We start from the raw sequence: 20,279 nt of genomic DNA, 5'->3' as shown, positions 1-20,279 counted from the left end.
AATTTGGTAGATTTTTTTTTTTGCTTGTTTTAGGCACAAATTCATCTTTTTAAAATTGTATATTTTTTGTGTTTATTTTCTTAGATAATTTAGCTTATCAAGAATTTTTTTCTAGATTTTTTGATATCTGAACTGAAAACAAGACAAAAATACTAAGTAGGAAAGTCATTTTTTTTCAGTAAGTCAGAAGTCAAGTGTAATCCAGCAGTCTGATAAGGCAAAGAACAGCAAACGGCAACAACTTGCATCGGATTAACATTCAACTAGTAAAAAACTTTATCCATCTGTGACACACACTGCCGTCTGTCGTGTCCCCTGTCCTTCAGCAGGGCGATGAAGACATCCGATCATAGTTTGGACACTTGAGCAGAGCCGGGTAGCTGGCGTTCATTTGCAGCGAGGCGTCGCTGGAGATGTCTGATGGGCTGCGGCCTCGCGTCCAGGCATCGGGGTGCAAGAACTGACCCGAATAATCTGAGCAGTTGCTCAGGCGCGGCCGGTAAAAGCTGGGGTGGGGCTGATAGATTTCCTCCGCTGTGTATCGCTTCATGAACAGGTAGACAGACATCACACCTGCACTCTGAACAGAGCCCACAAAACAACTAGATATGTAAGGATGTCAGACTAGTGTTCAAGGTAAAATAAGAGGCAGAAAGTACAAGAGAGAAAGATCTAATACTGGACAGCCAAGAGAAACTTGAACAAGAAGCCTAAACTTGTGTCTTTCATTTTATTTCAATTCTGTGGAAAGATACAATAACGCATTAAGGTTTGCTTTTGTTCTGTTTAAAAGAAATGTGCACAAATTAAGCTGAATTAATGTAGTAAAATATTAAGAGAGAGAGAGAGAGAAATATGCAACAGTTAAACTATGACAAACAAGACATAGCCTGCAGTATTTGTACCTCTGTGAGCAGGAAAGAGATTGCGGCAAACGCAAATGACCAGCCGTACTTATAGCTGAAGTACGCTTCATTAGTCTTGGTCCTGTTCAACATCTCATCATTTATGCTGGAGATGTACAGAACCAAACCCACCACCAGAGACAAACCTGTGTGACAGAGAAACATCAGTCTGAGAGCAGATAGTGTGACATCACGTCACGTGTCAGACTGACGAGTACCTGATAAGATAAAGAAGATCCCAGAGACAAAGGCCAGTATGGTGCGTTGCGGCCGAATGTGTCCGATGTTGTTCAGCACAAAGCCAATGAACATAAAGAACAAACTGACCAGAGGGAACGGCGTCGCCGAACGAATCATCTCTGCACAGAAATCAAATGATCGTCATATATAAAACATAAACATGCTTTTACATTTAAATGTCTATATGTGTATATTTTGTAAGTCCAATATATTCAATACAGTCCTTTCATTTATTCAGACAACTCTATAAAAAGTGCTGCTCACTTTGTCTTCACCGTTGTTGTTTAAATTATAGATACTATATGCATCAGTTCATGACTTCACCATAAGAAAGAGACTGGACAAAAATGGCCTGCATGGCCAAGAGGAAAAAACGCTGCTGACCAAAAAGAACATAAAGGCTCGTCTGAGTTTTGCAAGAAAATATGATGATCCCCAAGACATTTGGGAAAATACTTTGTGGACTGACGAGACAAAAGTTGAACTTTTGGAAGGTGTGTCTCCCATTACGTTTGGTGTAAAAGTAATACAGCATTTCAGAAAAAGAACATCATACCAAGAGTAAAATATGGTGGTGGTCTGGGGCTGTTTTGCTGCTTTAGGACCTGTAAGACTTGCTCTAATAAATAAAACCATGAATTCTGTGACAATGATCCAAAACACACCAGCAAGTCCACATCTGAATGGCTGAAAAAAGCCAAATGAAGACTTTGTAGTGGACTAGTCAAAGTCCTGACATCAATCTTGTGGCATGACCTTTAAAAGGCGATTTATGCTTTCAAACCCTGCAAAGTAGCTGCATTACAACAATTTTGCAAAGATAAGTGGACTAATAAGAAGTCTACCTTCATTGTTGTGTGAAATAATGTGGCATTCCAGCACTCTGCTACACACAGACAACCCCATAGTTTTTTTGTACGTCCACCTCCACGGGATTTATGACCACCATCCACGTGGTCTGATGACTTTACGGGAGCAAATGAAGCCAGGGTGTGGGGAGATTTTTCCTGAATGGTTGCATTAGATAATCCAGACAGTACTTTCCAAGATGTATTGCCAGAAAAGACATTAGATGTGATGTTGATGAGCAAAAGAAAGCGATGACTTGAACCCTTGCAGTAATTTACAATAAATTAACAACTTTGTTGTTACAGTAATGTGATGTTTTTTATTATTATCATCATTGCAGCCCTGACATTTCTAGATTTGTCCTTCTTGTTCAGCTTTGAAATGACAGTAAAAAAGTGAAGTACTATATTCAAAGAAATAAATAAAAGAAAAAATTATTCAAACTTTAATAATAAAAGTTGATAATTTATATATAAATGCTTCCTGCTTTTAGTGTTTTTTTATGTCAGTGTCTTATGAATGAAACATGTTTTTGAAGGAGAATAGTTGGCAAGTAGTAGCTCCAAAACTAAGCTGTTACGGCCACTGCCATAACATAAAGAGGGATGACACGAAGGCTCATTTAAATTAGGGGAATTTATTAAAATAATATCAAAAATAATAACAATGTAGGAGAAATTAGTCAGGAACAAAAATTGGGGAAACACACAAGAGCAAAATCCGTGTCCGGACGGCCGCTCAACCTCCACCCCTGGAATGCGAGATCTGAGGTCGCTATATAGCACTTCTGATGGCCCACAGGTGTACACAATCTGGTTAAACAGAAACAAAAAAACACGTTCCTGCCCCCTAGAGGGCAGACAACTACATGCATACACATTACATGTAACACCTTCATCCCCAAAAGTAACCCATCACCAAGAAAAATGCTTCTGCATCTAAACCAAGTTTCCAACAAGAAAAAAAAACACCTTAGCCACAGGTCTATCCCATCCGGGACAGTGCATCAGCCACCACATTGTCTCGGCCTCTGACATGTTTAATGTCGAGGTCATATGGCTGCAGATATAAACTCCAGCGCATAAGACGCTGATTAAAATTGCGCATAGTATTCAAAAAGGTAAGTGGATTATGATCACAATACACGACGATTGATTGGCAGCTGGACAAATACACCTCAAAGTGTTGAATCGCTAACACCAACGCCAAAGCCTCCTTTTCAATAGTAGAATACTTCCGCTGCGCAAAGTTAAACTTTTTGGAGAAGTAACAGACTGGGTGTTCCACGTCGTCAGCACCCCTCTGCTGGAGGACAGCTCCCGAACCGACATCGCTAGCATCCACCACCACGCTGAACTTACGTAAATGGTCAGGTGCTGCCAACACTGGAGATGAAATCAACAAAGATTTAACATTTTCAAATGCACTCTGGCATGCCTCAGACCACTCAAACCGAACTTTAGGACTCAGCAAATCAGTTAGCGAAGAAACCACAGTTGCAAAATTTCTGCAAAACGATCGGTAATAACCGACCATTCCCAGGAAGCGTCTCAATTGCTTACGGTCTGTCGGAGGTGGAAAATCACAAATAGCCGCAACCTTTGCCATCACCGGGCGTACTTGACCCCTGCCAATCACTTTTCCCAAGTACACAATGGTGGCTTTACCAAATTCACATTTACTCAAGTTAACTGTGAGTTTCGCGTCAGCCAACCGACGAAAAACTTGGCGAAGTAAACTCATGTGTTCATCCCACGAGGGACTGTATAAGACCAAATCGTCTAAATAAGCTTCACATCCCGATATACCAGTCAAAACAATATTGACCAGCCGCTGAAAGGTACTTGGTGCATTTTTCATGCCGAAGGCCATAACCCTGTAGTTCAGAAAGGCATCTGGAGTAACAAATGCCGAAATTTCCTTAGCACGTTCCGTTAACGGCACCTGCCAGTATCCTTTCAACAGGTCAAGTTTCGAAACGTAGACAGCCGAACCAACGCGATCGACGCAGTCATCTACCCTAGGTAAAGGATAACAGTCAGTTTTCGTGACAGCATTTACACGTCGGTAGTCAGTGCAAAATCGAAAAGTACCGTCCGATTTATTCACCAGCAAACATGGCGAGCTCCATGAACTGGAGCTAGGCTCAGCGATGTCATTTTCCAGCATATAGTCCACTTCCTTTTGCAAATGCATTCTTTTAGACGGATTAACACGATATGGATGCTGTTTTATAGGTGGAGTACAACCCACATCGATATCATGTTCAACAAGTGTCGTCTGACCGGGAATGTCTTTAAACAGCACTGAGAACGCATTCACTAATTCCATGACATCAGCTTTTTCAGCTGGAGACAAATGCGGTAACTGACTAGATAATGTTAAGAGCATCTCTGAATTTTTCAATCTACCCTCAACTATACACCTAGAAGGTCCTTCGTCTGCTTCATCCACCTGTTCAGATACAAAGAGCCCAACCACAGAAATTTTAGACTCTGAAACACCAGGTAAATCACTTTTTGGAGTTTCAACGTTATCATTCCTGTCATGATAGGCCTTAATCATATTTACATGGCAGACTCTCGATTTTTGTCGACGATCCGGAGTAAGGATGACATAATCTCGATCTGATAACTTCTTTTTAATAACATAAGGGCCAGTATAACGAGCTTGCAGTGACCCACCGGGCACCGGTAAAAACACCAAAACTTTGTCACCTGCACTGAAACTCCGCTCTCTGGCTTTCTTGTCAAACCAGGTTTTCATCTTCTCCTGCGCCTTCTCAATGTTTTGCTTGGCTAATTCACGAACCCGCTGTAAACGTGTATAGAATTGTGAAACATACTCTGGAAGCGTGCTGCTTTTTGAATCGGAGAGCCATTTCTCTTTTAACACAGTTAAAGGACCACGCGGGTTGTGTCCAAAAACCAGTTCTGCGGGGCTAAACCCCAGTGATTCTTGTACGACTTCGCGCGAAGCAAAAAGCAACCAAGGAATTCCTTCCTCCCAATCCCTCTTAAGCTCAAAACAGTAAGATCGCAGCATAGACTTTAACGTCTGGTGAAATCTCTCCAGTGCACCCTGACTCTCAGGATGATAGGCAGTGGAGAGATTATGCTTGATACCAAGCCGTTTAAGCACTTGTGAAAACGTACGGGACGTAAAGTTCGTTCCCTGATCACTTTGTATTAGTTTCGGTAAACCAAAAACTGAAAAAAACTTAATGAGTGCCCTAGTGATGGCTCTCGTAGTGATGGAGCGCAAAGGGACTGCTTCAGGAAAACGCGTAGTCGCACACATAATAGTTAACAGGTATTTATACCCCAACTTTGAACGTGGAAAAGGACCAACGCAGTCAATTATTACATGCTCAAAAGGCTCCGAAACCATAGGAATTGGAAAAAGCGGTGCAGGCGGAATAATTTGATTAGGCTTTCCCACCATTTGGCAAACATGACAAGTCCGACAAAAATGTGAAACGTCTTTTTTAAGACCGGGCCAATAAAAATTTCTCAAAATCCGGTCATACGTTTTCAGGACACCTAGATGGCCAGCCAGACCGTTATGTGCAACCTTTAAAATCATGTCACGATAACCTACTGGAACTACAATTTGAGTGACTGTATTCCAGTCATCAGGAGATTTAGGACACACCCATTTTCTCAACAAGATCTCATTCTTGAGAAAATATGCTTGGGGCGCACTCATGTGCTCCTGCTCCGGTTGAACTAATTCAAACAACGGGGCAAGAGTTAAATCTGATTTCTGCGCCACTATTAATTTATCGGGACACAGGGATAAATCAACACGATCTTCACCAGCAGTCTTTTCAGCACTCGCAGGATTCAAACTCGTTTTTTCCTGCAAAGAAACGGATAGCAGTTTAGTTAGATCAGGATTTGCAAAAAACGTGTCAGATAAATCCACTTCTGCTGACGCGGAACAATCAACAGACTTTGCCATAGAACGAGTAACTGCACACGCAGTGAAAACATCAGGATACTTAAGCGCACAATCATCAGTGCTAGCAACGAGCGGTACAGAGACGACTTCGGGTGGTACACTAACACAGCTCCACACACTACTTCCAGCTAAATCATTCCCTAATATGAATGTTACATCGGGAACTGGAAGAGATGAGCGAACACCCACTACCACATCACCCGTCACCAGTTCAGACTGCAAATGAATTTTATGTAACGGAACCTCCACTACTCCCATTTCAATACCCCGCACTAAAGCAGCACTACCCGTGGCAGTCTCTTCAGACAACGGCAGCACGTCATTCAGGATAAATGAAAGACTAGCACCCGTATCCCGAAGAATACGAACGGACACAGGCTTAGCCAAGCTGGGAATTAACACTGTCCCATTATGCAGAAAAGGTCCATAACCAGTTTTATTAAGACGAGCATTGCAATCAGACTCGGACGTTATGTAGGCATTTTTCGGAGAGGAATCAACTGAGATCAAGCCAACAGATTCAGTAAGCCTATTTGATTTCTTTTTAAGAACTGGGCAGTTTGCAATTAAATGACCAGCGGTCTTACAATAAAAACAAACCCTATCACCAGTCACAACTGTAGGCTTACTATTGAAAGATTTACGAGGCGACATAACGGGTGGATCAAGAGGAGCTTTATCTCGCGGTTTCTCCTTGAATATGACTTTGTGTGTTAAAACAAAGTCATCGGCCAAAGTAGCGGCCTTATAAAGCGTATCTGCTTTTTGCTCATTTATATAAGTAGCGAGAGCTGAAGGTACACAACTTTTAAATTCTTCCATAAGAATTAATTGTCTAACCTGCTCTCTACTCTCGGCTTTCTGAGATGCGCACCACCGATCAAACAAGATTTCCTTTTCACGCGCAAACTCAACATAGGTCTGATTTGTAAGTTTCGCGTAATGTCTAAAACGCTGTCTATATGCCTCCGGAACTAACTCGTAGGCTTTTAATATAGCAGCTTTAACGATCTTATAGTCAGTAGAATCTTCCATAGACAGTGAAGCATATACCTCCTGCGCCTTACCGGTGATTGCGCATTGCAAGAGCAACGACCAGACATTTTCAGGCCACTTTAAGGAAGTTGCAACCCTCTCAAAATGACAGAAGTATTTTTCAACATCCTTTTCGCAAAACGGAGGAACCATCCTCCTGTTTCGACCGACATCAAAATCATCAGAGGCACCGCGAGCTGGCTTAGAATTAAACTCCAATTCCATCCGTTTAATAGCAAACTGATGTTCAAGTTCACGCTTTCGCAGCTCTAATCTAGTGTTTTCTAAGGCTAATTCCTTTTCCTTAATTGCCAGTTCTCTTAATCGAATACTATTTTCAGTTACAGAAGGCTCACTCACTTCCTCCGCAACACTAGCATTTACCAACGACATTTGTAAAATGCCCAAATCAACCAAACCTGCCCGAAGAAATCTCTGCAAATTTTCTTTCAAAGTTTTATATCTAGGAGCAACCTCAATTTTATAAAACTCCGCAATTTGCAATAACTGCTCTTTTGTACAAGATAACAGCAGTTCATCAGATGGAGACTCCCGAAATACATCGACTACGGAAGGCATTCCCAACACTCTTACTCACAAAAACAACAAAATGGCTTCAAAATTAAACCATTAAATTGTTTACACAAACCCCTAAAATTTTCCCTGACTAACTAAACGAACAAACTATATTTGGTCGCTACACGAAATTCACAAATTGTGAGAATTACGAACGAAATTTCCGTGTGAAATAACCATAAGCGATCCCCAACACAAACGTATTTACCCTATTTACATTAAGCTAAATTCCCTAGTCTTCAGTGGCGTTAGGGGCTCGAGGCGGCTTTAAACGCTGAAATCATGAACACCTGTGCACTGATCCCATTAACAAGATCAGCTGCAGGTGAACTGAAGCGTGCCCCCACTCCGAATAACCACTAAAAATAACAAAGGCAAAATAACAAAGTGGCAGGTCCAAAACCTACCCGACGACTAAAATAATAGGGTAAATACTTACATGGGATCTCAGTAGTCATTCACAGCCGGAAAACAAAAAAATCCGAACTATTCACGAAGACACGGCTACACTTTTCCTACCACACTGAACAATCGAATAATATAGGTTGGACGAGCCCCCAATTATGTTACGGCCATTGCCATAACATAAAGAGGGATGACACGAAGGCTCATTTAAATTAGGGGAATTTATTAAAATAATATCAAAAATAATAACAATGTAGGAGAAATTAGTCAGGAACAAAAATTGGGGAAACACACAAGAGCAAAATCCGTGTCCGGACGGCCGCTCAACCTCCACCCCTGGAATGCGAGATCTGAGGTCGCTATATAGCACTTCTGATGGCCCACAGGTGTACACAATCTGGTTAAACAGAAACAAAAAACACGTTCCTGCCCCCTAGAGGGCAGACAACTACATGCATACACATTACATGTAACAAATGAAGCCAGGGTGTGGGGAGATTTTTCCTGAATGGTTGCATTAGATAATCCAGACAGTACTTTCCAAGATGTATTGCCAGAAAAGACATTAGATGTGATGTTGATGAGCAAAAGAAAGCGATGACTTGAACCCTTGCAGTAATTTACAATAAATTAACAACTTTGTTGTTACAGTAATGTGATGTTTTTTATTATTATCATCATTGCAGCCCTGACATTTCTAGATTTGTCCTTCTTGTTCAGCTTTGAAATGACAGTAAAAAAGTGAAGTACTATATTCAAAGAAATAAATAAAAGAAAAAATTATTCAAACTTTAATAATAAAAGTTGATAATTTATATATAAATGCTTCCTGCTTTTAGTGTTTTTTTATGTCAGTGTCTTATGAATGAAACATGTTTTTGAAGGAGAATAGTTGGCAAGTAGTAGCTCCAAAACTAAGCTGAGTGAGTTTTGGAGGTGATTAACTGTTTGGTCAACTTTTTGCAGAGATGCATTTGTCATATTTATTGTATAAGTTCATAATAAACAGAACAAAACCTCATGAGCTTGTCATATTTACTGTTATTCATTTATTATATTTAATACACACATATTATAATTAAGCAATAAGGTACGAGAGGCTGTGCTGTATCGTGAATAAGTAACGGCTGAAGGGCGTTGTTAGGCACGACGCGAAGCGGAGTTAAATCAATAAAAGCATTCCTTCCGCTAGAAAAAATAGTCCCTGAATGCAAACAACAACATGGAAGCTCAAATAAAAACAACAAACTGCTCTCAGACTTTGTCTCATTATATGTTTATGTGTTGCTAAGGGTGTTGCTAAGGGCGCAGTGATATTAAATAGAACCGTTGGGTGAAGCGGTCATAGCAGTGTTTTATTGTGAATAAAGCACACCTATTGACCAATCAGAATCAAGGATTGGAACTAACCGTTTTATAATAAAAGATATCGCATTTATTTCTGATTTGTTTATTTGTAAAAAGTAGAACATAACTGACAACAAGAAGTAAGAATAGTATATGAACGTAAATGTGTGGTGTTTACTGTCAGTATCCTTCAGCTGATTCCAGTTACGCCTTCATCTCCCATATTATATCGAATGTACACTCAAAGTCAGAGTGCATTGTGGGTTAAAAGTAGTGAACGATTGTAGGGAGTGAAGTTTTCGGACACCGATACAAAATGTCAGACGATATAGGAGATAGGGAGCACTATATAGGCGGTTTCAGACACAGCCTAGGTGGGATGTGCTGTAATAGATATTAAAATCTGTCTGTGCGAGTATGATGATGATGATGAAATGACTTACTCAAAACACTGAGAGTGGACTCACTGGTCAGCTGGACACTCATAGGCATCACATACTCGATAGTAAAACAGCGACCTCGCTCTTCACCTGACAGAGAGACAACAGAGATTATTTACTGGCATCAACATAAATCTGTCTCTTTTCACAGATTTATCTATGAATATACAATATCAGATTGTTTGTCCCTATACGAACATACAGGTGTAAATGAATAGAAAACAAGAATAAAGCCGGTCTAGTGTCATCAGATGGTCAGTGACATTGATATACAATGCAAAGCTTTCAGATGAATATAAATCTGATTGAACATTTTATGAGAAAATAGTTCCTCATGAGCTTTGCAGAAGCTCACAGATCCATCATGTCTCATAACACATTATCACTATAACACACACACAAGAGCTTTTCTCTCACCATCCAAAATAAAGTCACAAGCTTCTTAAAGATGTTAGTGTTCAAAGGCTGAAGACCTCACATCTGCTACCAGTCATCGGCTATAAACAGTGTGGTCCAAACACTCGCCCACAACATGTGCATTCGTGTTGTGTATGTATGTGTGCGTGTGTTTGTGGGTCACAGGACAGCAGGCTTTTGTTGGCAATCCAGATGAGTGTGAGCTAAACGATAATGAGGCACCCAGTCTATAAACCTCCACAATACAGGACTAGAAATATTCCACCATTAAACACAAGCAGGTAATCTTACAATCAATGCTCTTGAGATGTCAAATGTGAAAGTAAGATGTATCTCTTATAATAGTCTCAGAATGCCTGACCTGATGGAAATAATGTCAACTAAACCTCTCAGTATGTGTGCAAGCTGTTGAGCTAACTGGATATTCACAGAAAACTCATTCAGAAAACTAACTGTAAGATGATACTGGACACATTATCTGAAAAGATTCATTCAGATTGTAAAATATTTTCTGTAATATTCTGGAGCATCTTGGATGTATAAGAAGCAAAACAATACATTTTCAATTTAGAATAAAAAAAAACTGTGATTTCTCCAGCACAGACCCCCACGATGTAAAAGCTTCATGTTTTTCCCAACACCAATTTGCAATATTAAACTACAGCGGAATCTATACTGAATTCCAACTATTAACTTGTTATCTTACAGATCATTGATCAGGGAAATAGCAACAACAGTTTGAATTCAATTCTTCCAATTCATAAAAATTCGAAATCTTTTCTATGGACTGTTAAAGACGACTTTGGAAAGATGATTGATGATCATCTGAAAACGCTGAAGGAGCTCATGAATGTGAAACCTGTCATTCATACAACCTTTATTTAGATGACAATCAGTACTACAGCATCAGGGAAAAACCACCACAGTGTCTCGTGATGTAGTGTGTGAAGTTAAACACCAAAGAACTAATGGCATAATAATGACATCAGACAAAATCAATGACATCATACATGTGAAGAAATGATGTTTAGGACTTTAGAAGAGCTGTTTCACCTGTAGCCTAGTAAGTAAAAAAGTTTTTTGCTTTTAAAAAGTGCAAATATTGTATATGATGACAATTTTTAAGAAATTATCAGGGCGCTGTCCCAGGTGCTGGAGTATTTTAGCTTTCGACAGGTTTGTTAAATATTTGCAAATTATTCGTGTAAAAATAGACTTTGAGATGATGTATCCATACTTTATCAGCAATTAAACCATTCCGATTTTACTTATTACTCCATGACAAAAAAATGACGGGCTCTTTCCAGGGTTTCTGCAGGGTTTAGTCAGTCAAATTTAAGACTTTTTAAGACCTTTTTATGACCACTATGATTTAAATTTATGACCTGGTTTTGCTGCAAACTGCGCGCAGCCAATTGACATATGAAACATCATCATGGAGCATTACGGCACAGTGTTCATGGGAAATGTAGGAAGTAATGCCAGAGGGATTAAAAGACGAGCTTTATGTATCATGCAAGCAATGCCTCATGCATCACAGGCCAAACTGGCTAGTAAGTTTTTATTAACACCAGCCAAAATGAATTTCAACCCGCATTTGGCGGGTTGGCGGGTGTTAATTTAGAACCCTGCTTCTTACACAATGTGCAATAGGCTTGATACCGATTGTTAGCTACGGGTTTGTGCCAACTACTAAACGCACCGTCTTCGAGCCATAGCTCGTTACATGTACACTTTCCCATTGTGATAGACCCAGAGATTTCAGTTAAACTAAGCTGACCCTCGAGAGTTCAGAGTTCGCGCGGGACCACGGGTTTCTGAAGTACTTCCGACAAGTCTGTTTTCTGCACTGCCGCATGGACCTTGTAGTCCTAGAATGCTGTGATTATCCCACCCAGATTCCTCAGACAGAACTACAACAGGCAAAACGAGTGAATGTCGCCGCCAGGGCATTTTTGTGGGGAAAGGCAACAATGAATGAACGAGTATATAAATTTATGACGTGGCTAAATGTAATTTATGACCTTGTATGGAAAATCCGGGTGTTTTTATGACTTTTTATGGCCTAAAATTTTCATTATTAAATTTAAGACATTTTATGACTTTTTATGACTCCGCGGAAACCCTGTCTTTCCTGTTACTGCTGCATTTTGCTATCTGAGGAATTAAAACGTGTAAGAAATGCTCACAACATTTCCAAACCCCAGTATGGTAATGTACTTAACCTACTCTGTGTAGAAAATGTATGGTTTAAAATGTGATCATCTCAGCGTTATATAAGTAGATTGCTAGATTCATCTTGGTACAACGCCAAAGTTCACGGAGGCGCGGAATCACACATGCTCACATATGAGGTCAAATTTGATGCAATAATGCGTTCCTCTAATCATTTTATCTACAATTTTTTAAAATCATTATTAAACATTAAAATGAATCACGTGGCTATAGTTTATGTCATTTTCGTTGTTTATATACTTTATGGATTTAAAATTACATTAATTTTATAGGATAATGCAGTTGTTGTGCAAAATACATTAATGACATGATTAAACAAGCCATTTATTAAAACTTAAACAAATAAAACGTGCCGTTTCAGATGTAAAAATATGATACCAATATGTCATTATTCTGATTGAATAGTATTTGAAATGACATGGTAAATGGACTGCATTTATATAGCGCTTTTAACAGACCTATGGCCATCCAAAGTGCTTTACAATTTGCCTCACATTCACCCATTAACTCACACATTCATACACCGATGGCGGTGTCAGCCATGCAAGGCGCCATCCAGCTCGTCGGGAGCAGCTGGGGTTAGGTGTCTTGCTCAAGGACACCTCAACACTTGGTCCGGTGGAGCCGGGGATTAAACCACCAACCTTCCGGTTTGTAGACGACCTACATCAGGGACGGGCAACTTCAGTCCTGGAGGGCCGGTGTCCTGCAGAGTTTAGCTCCAACTTGCCTCAGCACACCTGCCTAAAAGTTTCTAGTATGCCTAGTAAGACCTTAATTGCCTGCTTCAGGTCTGTTTAATTATGGTTGGAGCTAAACTTTGTAGGACACCGGCCCTCCAGGACCGAAGTTGCCCATTTCTGCCCTACTGTACATAAACCACTGAGCCACTGCCGCACCGGTGAAAGATAGTCAACACTTTTGTTTTGGAGGTTTTTGCATGAAAGCAGGGGTGTTCAGATTGTTAGAATGAAAAAGACTAAAAGCTCTTTAATATTTCGTTTTATGTCTGTGTATGCCTAAATTTCTGTGAGCTGTGCACACTGTGCCCCCTTAAAAAAATTGGTGCATGACGCCAGTGGGTAAAATAGTGCCTTTTGACTTTCTGGTTGCACCACCTGACCTCTGCAATGAATTTACATTTAACAGACTTCTACTTGGATGCTGGTAAAGTTTTGCCTGATATCAAATTCATAAATATATTTAAATACAATTAAATTGTGTTGGTTGGATAAAATAGCATTTTTTTCTTGTTTTACATTGGATGTACCACCTGACACAGAAAGTGTACTAGCCTAGCTATTACATTAAAGTAGCTATTTTCTAGTATTTGAGAGATATCGGCTAACTACTCTTTCAGACATAAAGACCACCTGGGCTTCATTGGATGATGTGATGTCATGTTTATGTTTAAACCCCATGATTGCAGTTGTACTACCTTGACATGTTAGAAAATCTAAATTTCCAATTATTTTTTCAATGACTCTAACATCCCAGCAACTACTGATATTCGTGAAATTTGTTTATAGGAAAGGTTTCAAACTAGGGCCGGGACTCGATTAAAAAAAATAATCTAATTAATTAGAGGCTTTGTAATTAATTAATCGAAATTAATCACATATAAATATTTGACCTGAGAACATTGAGAAGTTATTTTTTCACATGGATTTTTGGTATACCATGAATAATGACTGAATACATAAGCTTAAGCAACAAAATATTGTTTATTTTTGTTCAACCAAGTCGTTGTACTCGGAGTTGGGCTAATGTCCACACTAGCTGCTATATGTTTTGCATTGAGATGATACTTGAGGCTCGATGTGCTGCAGTGATATGCGAATTCCTTGTTGCATAGCTTACACACAACCATGCTCTTATCGACGCTTCCATCCGTTCGTTTTTATTAAAAAATTTCCCATCCACGGGGCCAACCAAAGTGATTTTATTAGCTTCTTCGTTCATGTTCACTGTGGTTTGTTGTTGTCTGAAGTCATGATGAACGCTAGTTGGTGCTCCAGTATATTCGGTCCGCCGAAACTCATCCAATGAGAAATGTTCCGCGGTGCAAAAATAAGTGTGATTAAAATGCGTTAAAAATGTTTAACTTTGTTATATGTTTGAAATAGGGCCGGGACTTTAACGCGTTAATTAAAATTAATTAATTACACAAAAAATAACGCGTTAAAGTCCCGGCCCTATTTCAAACATATAATAAGTAAGGCATAATTGACGACGGGCCATTAATTTATTGGAAAATAATGCACACAAAGGTGGTTTTATATATACACTCACCTAAATGATTATTAGGAACAAGGTGCTAAAAGCATTCTTTAGAAATTTTGGCCCATATTAATAGGATAGCATCTTGCAGTTGATGGAGATTTGTGGGATGCACATCCAGGGCACGAAGCTCCCGTTCCACCACATCCCAAAGATGCTCTATTGGGTTGAGATCTGGTGACTGTGGGGGCCATTTTAGTACAGTGAACTCATTGTCATGTTCAAGAAACCAATTTGAAATGATTCGAGCTTTGTGACATGGTGCATTATCCTGCTGGAAGTAGCCATCAGAGGATGGGTACATGGTGGTCATAAAGAGATGGACATGGTCAGAAACAATGCTCAGGTAGGCCGTGGCATTTAAATGATGCCCAGTTGGCACTAAGGGGCCTTAAGTGTGCCAAGAAAACATCCCCCACACCACCAGCAGCCTGCACAGTGGTAACAAGGCATGATGGATCCATGTTCTCATTCTGTTTACGCCAAATTCTGACTCTACCATCTGAATGTCTCAACAGAAATCGAGACTCATCAGAACTCATGGTGAGCTTTTCGTTTTTTTTTATGGTCTGACTAGTTGCTAAACTGATCTCTTGAACAAATGCCTCGTCGAAAACAAATGTTTTGGTTTCCTAGGTAATCTATGTGTTGTTTTTTGCTTGTTATATAAATAAACTACTTTTAAAGAACTTTGTTGTTATTAATTTTTATTGTTTATGTTGTTGCTGCTGAAAAAGTCTATAAACTCCAATAAAATCAAATTTCATATGTTATTGCTAATGATTCAGTGTTTGTAATGATAATTCGTAAACTTCAAAGAATTTCAAACCAAACTGAAGGTTTTGTGTGGGAAAAGTGGAAGAATTGTCTAAATATCTAAAAAATAAGCTGTAAAAAGGGATTAATGATCACTAGTCTGATTGTATGTTATTCTGTGTTATCATCATTCAGTTTGGATTTGATCTTTAATGTACTTGATATTGTAGCTGATATTGCCATAGCGACAACAAGAAGCTAGTGGATCGTGTTGGGAAGGCGCTCGTTCGCAAACGACACATCACTTCTAGTCGATACCGAGTCGCTTTTATTCCAAAATGGCGGAAGCGTAGGGCTGCTGCTGGGCGCTGGTATTGCAATGGAACGATCTATTGGCTTTCACTTCTTGTCAATATAAGTTCTTTGGCTACTGTACAAACATGACGATGACTGCCGACACCTGTGGTGTATGGAGATAAAAACGTCTCATTCTGAGTTAATAAAAACAATACAGTTCATTAAGTAAAGTTACCACTTAATGTAGATAATGTTGCATTTCTGCCCTTTTAAAAGCTACACAATGCACCTTTAAACTAAATAGGTTTTATAGAATAAAGTGGCACATGTCATAAATGTATCAAGTGATTTTTATAGTACATAAAGCACCCAGACACAAAAAACCCACATAAAGACATGCAATAATACCATAAACTGTACATTAGCATTACTTACTGAGAAATAAGTAGTTGCTGTTGAGTAAAGATGCATTGCTACAATGCAAAACTGTGAGAAGCACTATAGAAGTACATTTGAATTGAGAAACAAGACACAAGTGTGAGGATGACAGCACACACATTAATGTAACACCGATGCAACTTAACAGAGGATAAAAACAGCTTGACACATGAGAAGAAATTGTGTTTATAACTGACATCAAAGCTTACATGAACTGTCTTCACTTGCGATAATTTAACTATTGGTGTATTGAGGCAATTGAGGTGTGAGAGCAGAAGTAAATCTAGTAAAGATTTTTAGTGAAAAATTGAACTGCAGTCTGTTACTCATGCAAAACTGTTGTGTGACTTCATAAGACATGAATGCAGTGTGGAATAAACCATGGCTTATATTCTTTATCATTTTATGATGCACGTGTGTCCTCTTTCACAAAACTATTAAGTTAAGGGACACATTCACCCTCTTCACAGTGTACAGAAAAAAATCATGCTCTTTTGAAGATACAACAAGAGTTTTCCAGTGAACTATTCCTCTAAGCCATTCTATATAGTGTACTAAAATAATCTACAGTAGTGAATGAGTGTGGATATATACAGACCTGCGAGGAAACAGACCCTCCAGAGGCCGGAGTGAATGGACACGCGCATGTCAGTGGTCTGGTTGAGAGGCAGTATAATGCCCTCCTCCAGGTAAAGCCAGTAGTCAGTACTGACAGCGATACCCAGCAGACCCAGGCTGCATACTGCAAACACGCTGCTCAGCAGGGTCAGAGCCTTCCTCCCGCACGCACTCATGCCAACAGGGGGCGCCAGTGCCACACAACCGACCTGAGGTAAAAACAGATGCATGAGCTGTAAATCTGCAGGGGTGAGAACGTCTGCAAATCTGGCACATCGTGATTCATGACTGCTGTGAAAAACACACATAGCTCCTCGTGGAAGTAAAAGTTGTCAAGCAGCACACAGATGCTGTCTGAATACTAATGATACAGCTCACAATGTCAGAATGACAGGAAATATATTCACATAAGAAGACAGAAAACTGTTCAATAGAGAGAGAGAGTTTGTGTCCAAAAATACACACACACAGGACAACAGGACTTTCCACTGACCTAATGGTTTTTATACTAACCTAATTGTATTTTCCTAAACCGACCACTAAACCTAATCCTCACAAAAACCTTTTTGCATGTTTACATGTAGGCCTGTCATGGTAGCTACTTTTCATAGGTCGGTTCATTGCCCCAGAAATAATGGCCATAGTCGATAGTTTGTCTTTTTAAACCCTTTTATCTCACTGATTATATATGACAATAAAATAGCATAATAATGCAAGTACACACTTTCTAAGAACACAACTTTGATATTAAAATAAAAAATATGAAATATTAATATAAAATCTGAATGTAAGAAAAAAATATTAGAAATATTTAAAACATAAATTAATATTATAAAATATGCATTTTTAATTTTAAACAGCTAATAGTGATTGTATAAACTTCAGCTTCACAGGGTTAATTGCTTTAGACGAGTGTGCCATAACGCGCAGTCACGTTTATAATAGTTACACCTCAGATCTAAACACTAGATGTTAAGGGCTGCGTCCGAAAACTTAGGTAGCTGACTTGTTGCCTCACTGCCTCATGAGGGAATGACTTCGGAGGCATGAAGGCAGCTCAGAGAAACGCTTTCGGACACACTTCATAGGCAGCGTGTTTGAAATATAAACCGAGAGCGCCTTTGTGATAACTCATCACATATTTGAAAACTACAATATTAATTTCTCGCTAGAAATGCAATTAAAAGGTGTGAAAATCTACCTTTATTTACACTAAATTTGTGCTCCAGCCGCTTTCTTGGCCACCATTTAATTTTTTCAAACTCGACCAGGCTCGACCAATCATATTCCCTATGTGCGCACACGCATATAATTGTGGGACAAGATCTCAGGAGTCAGGAAGTAAATCTAACATTGGATTCGGAAAGCTGCTGCAGAAGAAAGCAATTTAGAGTTTTCGGATGCAGCCATGGTCGTGCTTCAGATGACTTTTAATTTGTATAGCTCTTTTCATTGCCTCAGTTTAATTGGCCAGTAAATTTCTCTATTACTTAAATTTGTTGTTTGCATGAAAATACACTCAATGTAAAGCCAAAGTCTGACAGACAGTAAATTGACCAATAATTATTCACTTTTTATCATGACGTTATGTTGTATCAACCACACTGGTTCAACATACTTGTTCAAACAGTACTGTGAGAAGTCAGATCCACATTAATTATGTAAATTATTAATTATGTGAATATGTTACAAGTACTTTTAAAGGTATATTTATAAATGCATAAATGCATAACACATGTTTATGTAATTTCACCAATTTTCTGTTTGTCTCTTGTTTGTTTTATCGGCCATACAGATTTCTTAATATCGGTATCGGTCATAAAAAACACCTATATCCGTCGAACACAACTTCACTATAACCACAGTATATAAGTATAGTTAGGGTGTCCAAACAATGTTTGTCTGCTTTTTCTACATTGTGAGGTCATTTCGTCTCCTTTTTCACAATGTAGGTCAAAGCAGCGTACACACACACACGCGCGCACACATTGACTCAGGGCACTAATGGTGACTTTTGAACATGTTTGGTCACAGCTGTGGCCGCTGGCACACGTCATCACTGTTCAACAAAATTAAACTGTCAGCTCATACAAATCATTATATGTTTCAAATGTGAAATGACGTATACCTGTCACTTAGAACGTCAGGGCGTCCATTATTTATTCCTGTGCTTTATACGTAAACAAGCCTGTTAGAAAGACACATTCATGAGAGACACTAACATACAAACACAATTCACAACATAACATCTGACAACATATAACATCACACAGCAGCACATTAATCAAGTAAATAGTAACACTGACCATCACATATACACCATGAGAGTATTTTTATGTCATGCTGAACACCAAATGTTTTTAATTCAAAATGAACAATGTGAAAATAACTGGTCACTCACTTAAATGCCTGTGGCAAAAAACAACAACAACTGTGTGTGATATTTTATGATAGGACTGTGTCTCAAAACCCATGAGCTAACATTACAACATCTGCAAACCATGTAATCTGGTGAGATATCAAAATATCACATAACATGAGAAGTTTTCAATAGGCAACATTTGTATAATATTATAGACAATAAAGACGAGTTTTAAATCAACATCTCATGACAGAAGTGCTCTCTATAGTGTAACCTTTACGAAAATTATCCATGGTTTTACTACAGTTAAAAAAACATGGTTACTGTAGTAAAACCATGGTAACCACATGGTTTTGCTAATAGTAATCAATACCAAAAAATGGTTACTACACTTTTACCACAATAAAAGCATGGTTAATTATCGTAAGGGACTGAACACTGGCAGTATGTTTTACTGTTGGCAAAACGAAACACGTTTACTGACTGACAATAATCTGCAAAAACATGTATTCAAGCATTTTATTTAATGTAGTTAAATTACTCATCAAGTATCTGCTGTAGTATAAAGTGTTTTATCATTAAAGTTACTGTCAACATACGCAATTTACCCGATGTCAACATCATCAAACGCGTCAGATAACAACACATTCAGTTACGCATTATATTATCTTAAAAGCTTTAAGCTAATGAAGTCATTGAAAATGCGTATGATTTACCTGATGAATGATTTTGATTGGAGTATCCGTAAATCTGAGAAAAGCAGCTGTGGAGTAAATCAGATCCTTCTCAAGTGTGACTGCATGAGCGTGTGCGTCTGATTCATTTCTGTGAATCGATTCGTCTGGACAATTCTTTTTGAATATGTCGACTCGTTGATTCAGTTGAGTCGCAACGCTGTTCCTAGAATTTACAACATACCTTTAACTCATTCCCCACCAGTCTTTTTTTTTTTTAAAGTTGCCCGCCAGCAGTTTTTGTGATTTTCACTTTATATCTAAAGATATATAAACATACAAATATATCAAATAAAAGAACAGACCATCAGCTTTCACACAAACAACCAAACAAACAAAGCGGGGAAAAAAAAACATTTCACAGCTTCATTTCATCATTCAA

The 20,279-nt window shown here is 38.9% G+C and overlaps 1 protein-coding gene across 3 annotated transcripts; it reads right to left on the bottom strand.

Annotated features, from left to right (window-relative positions):
- Positions 1 to 37: 37 nt before the first annotated feature.
- On the bottom strand, positions 38 to 20,001 carry cacng5b (calcium channel, voltage-dependent, gamma subunit 5b). Of its 3 annotated transcripts, XM_055183496.2 has the most exons (7): positions 19,880 to 19,998; positions 18,930 to 18,989; positions 16,782 to 17,010; positions 9,764 to 9,850; positions 1,124 to 1,264; positions 906 to 1,051; positions 38 to 580 (listed from the first exon to the last, which is right to left on the bottom strand). In XM_055183496.2, the coding sequence occupies exons 3-7, from the start codon at positions 16,975 to 16,977 to the stop codon at positions 323 to 325; spliced, it is 828 nt and encodes a 275-aa protein (XP_055039471.1). In that variant the 5' UTR covers positions 16,978 to 17,010; positions 18,930 to 18,989; positions 19,880 to 19,998; the 3' UTR covers positions 38 to 322. The 3 variants fall into 3 exon arrangements, with proteins under 3 accessions (XP_055039471.1, XP_055039456.2, XP_073712903.1); XM_055183481.2 differs by lacking the exon at positions 18,930 to 18,989 and having other exon boundaries at positions 19,880 to 20,001; XM_073856802.1 differs by lacking the exon at positions 9,764 to 9,850.
- Between the last annotated feature and the right edge of the window lie 278 nt (positions 20,002 to 20,279).

The sequence above is a fragment of the Misgurnus anguillicaudatus genome, chromosome 19, assembly GCF_027580225.2.
Source record: "Misgurnus anguillicaudatus chromosome 19, ASM2758022v2, whole genome shotgun sequence".
NCBI lineage: Eukaryota > Metazoa > Chordata > Actinopteri > Cypriniformes > Cobitidae > Misgurnus > Misgurnus anguillicaudatus.
Note: the sequence above shows the minus strand (reverse complement) of the source record. Positions and strands in the feature narration are given on the sequence as shown.

What these genes read in the sequence shown, in the direction of transcription:
- cacng5b (XM_055183481.2), bottom strand. Translation starts at nt 16,977, where the DNA reads ATGAGTGCGTGCGGGAGGAAGGCTCTGACCCTGCTGAGCAGCGTGTTT. An exon ending in GTCCACTCTCAGTGTTTTGA is followed by an intron (nt 1,265 to 9,763) that starts GTAAGTCATTTC and finishes ATTTCTGTGCAG; the next exon opens with AGATGATTCGTTCGGCGACG. An exon ending in GATCTTCTTTATCTTATCAG is followed by an intron (nt 1,052 to 1,123) that starts GTACTCGTCAGT and finishes TCTGTCACACAG; the next exon opens with GTTTGTCTCTGGTGGTGGGT.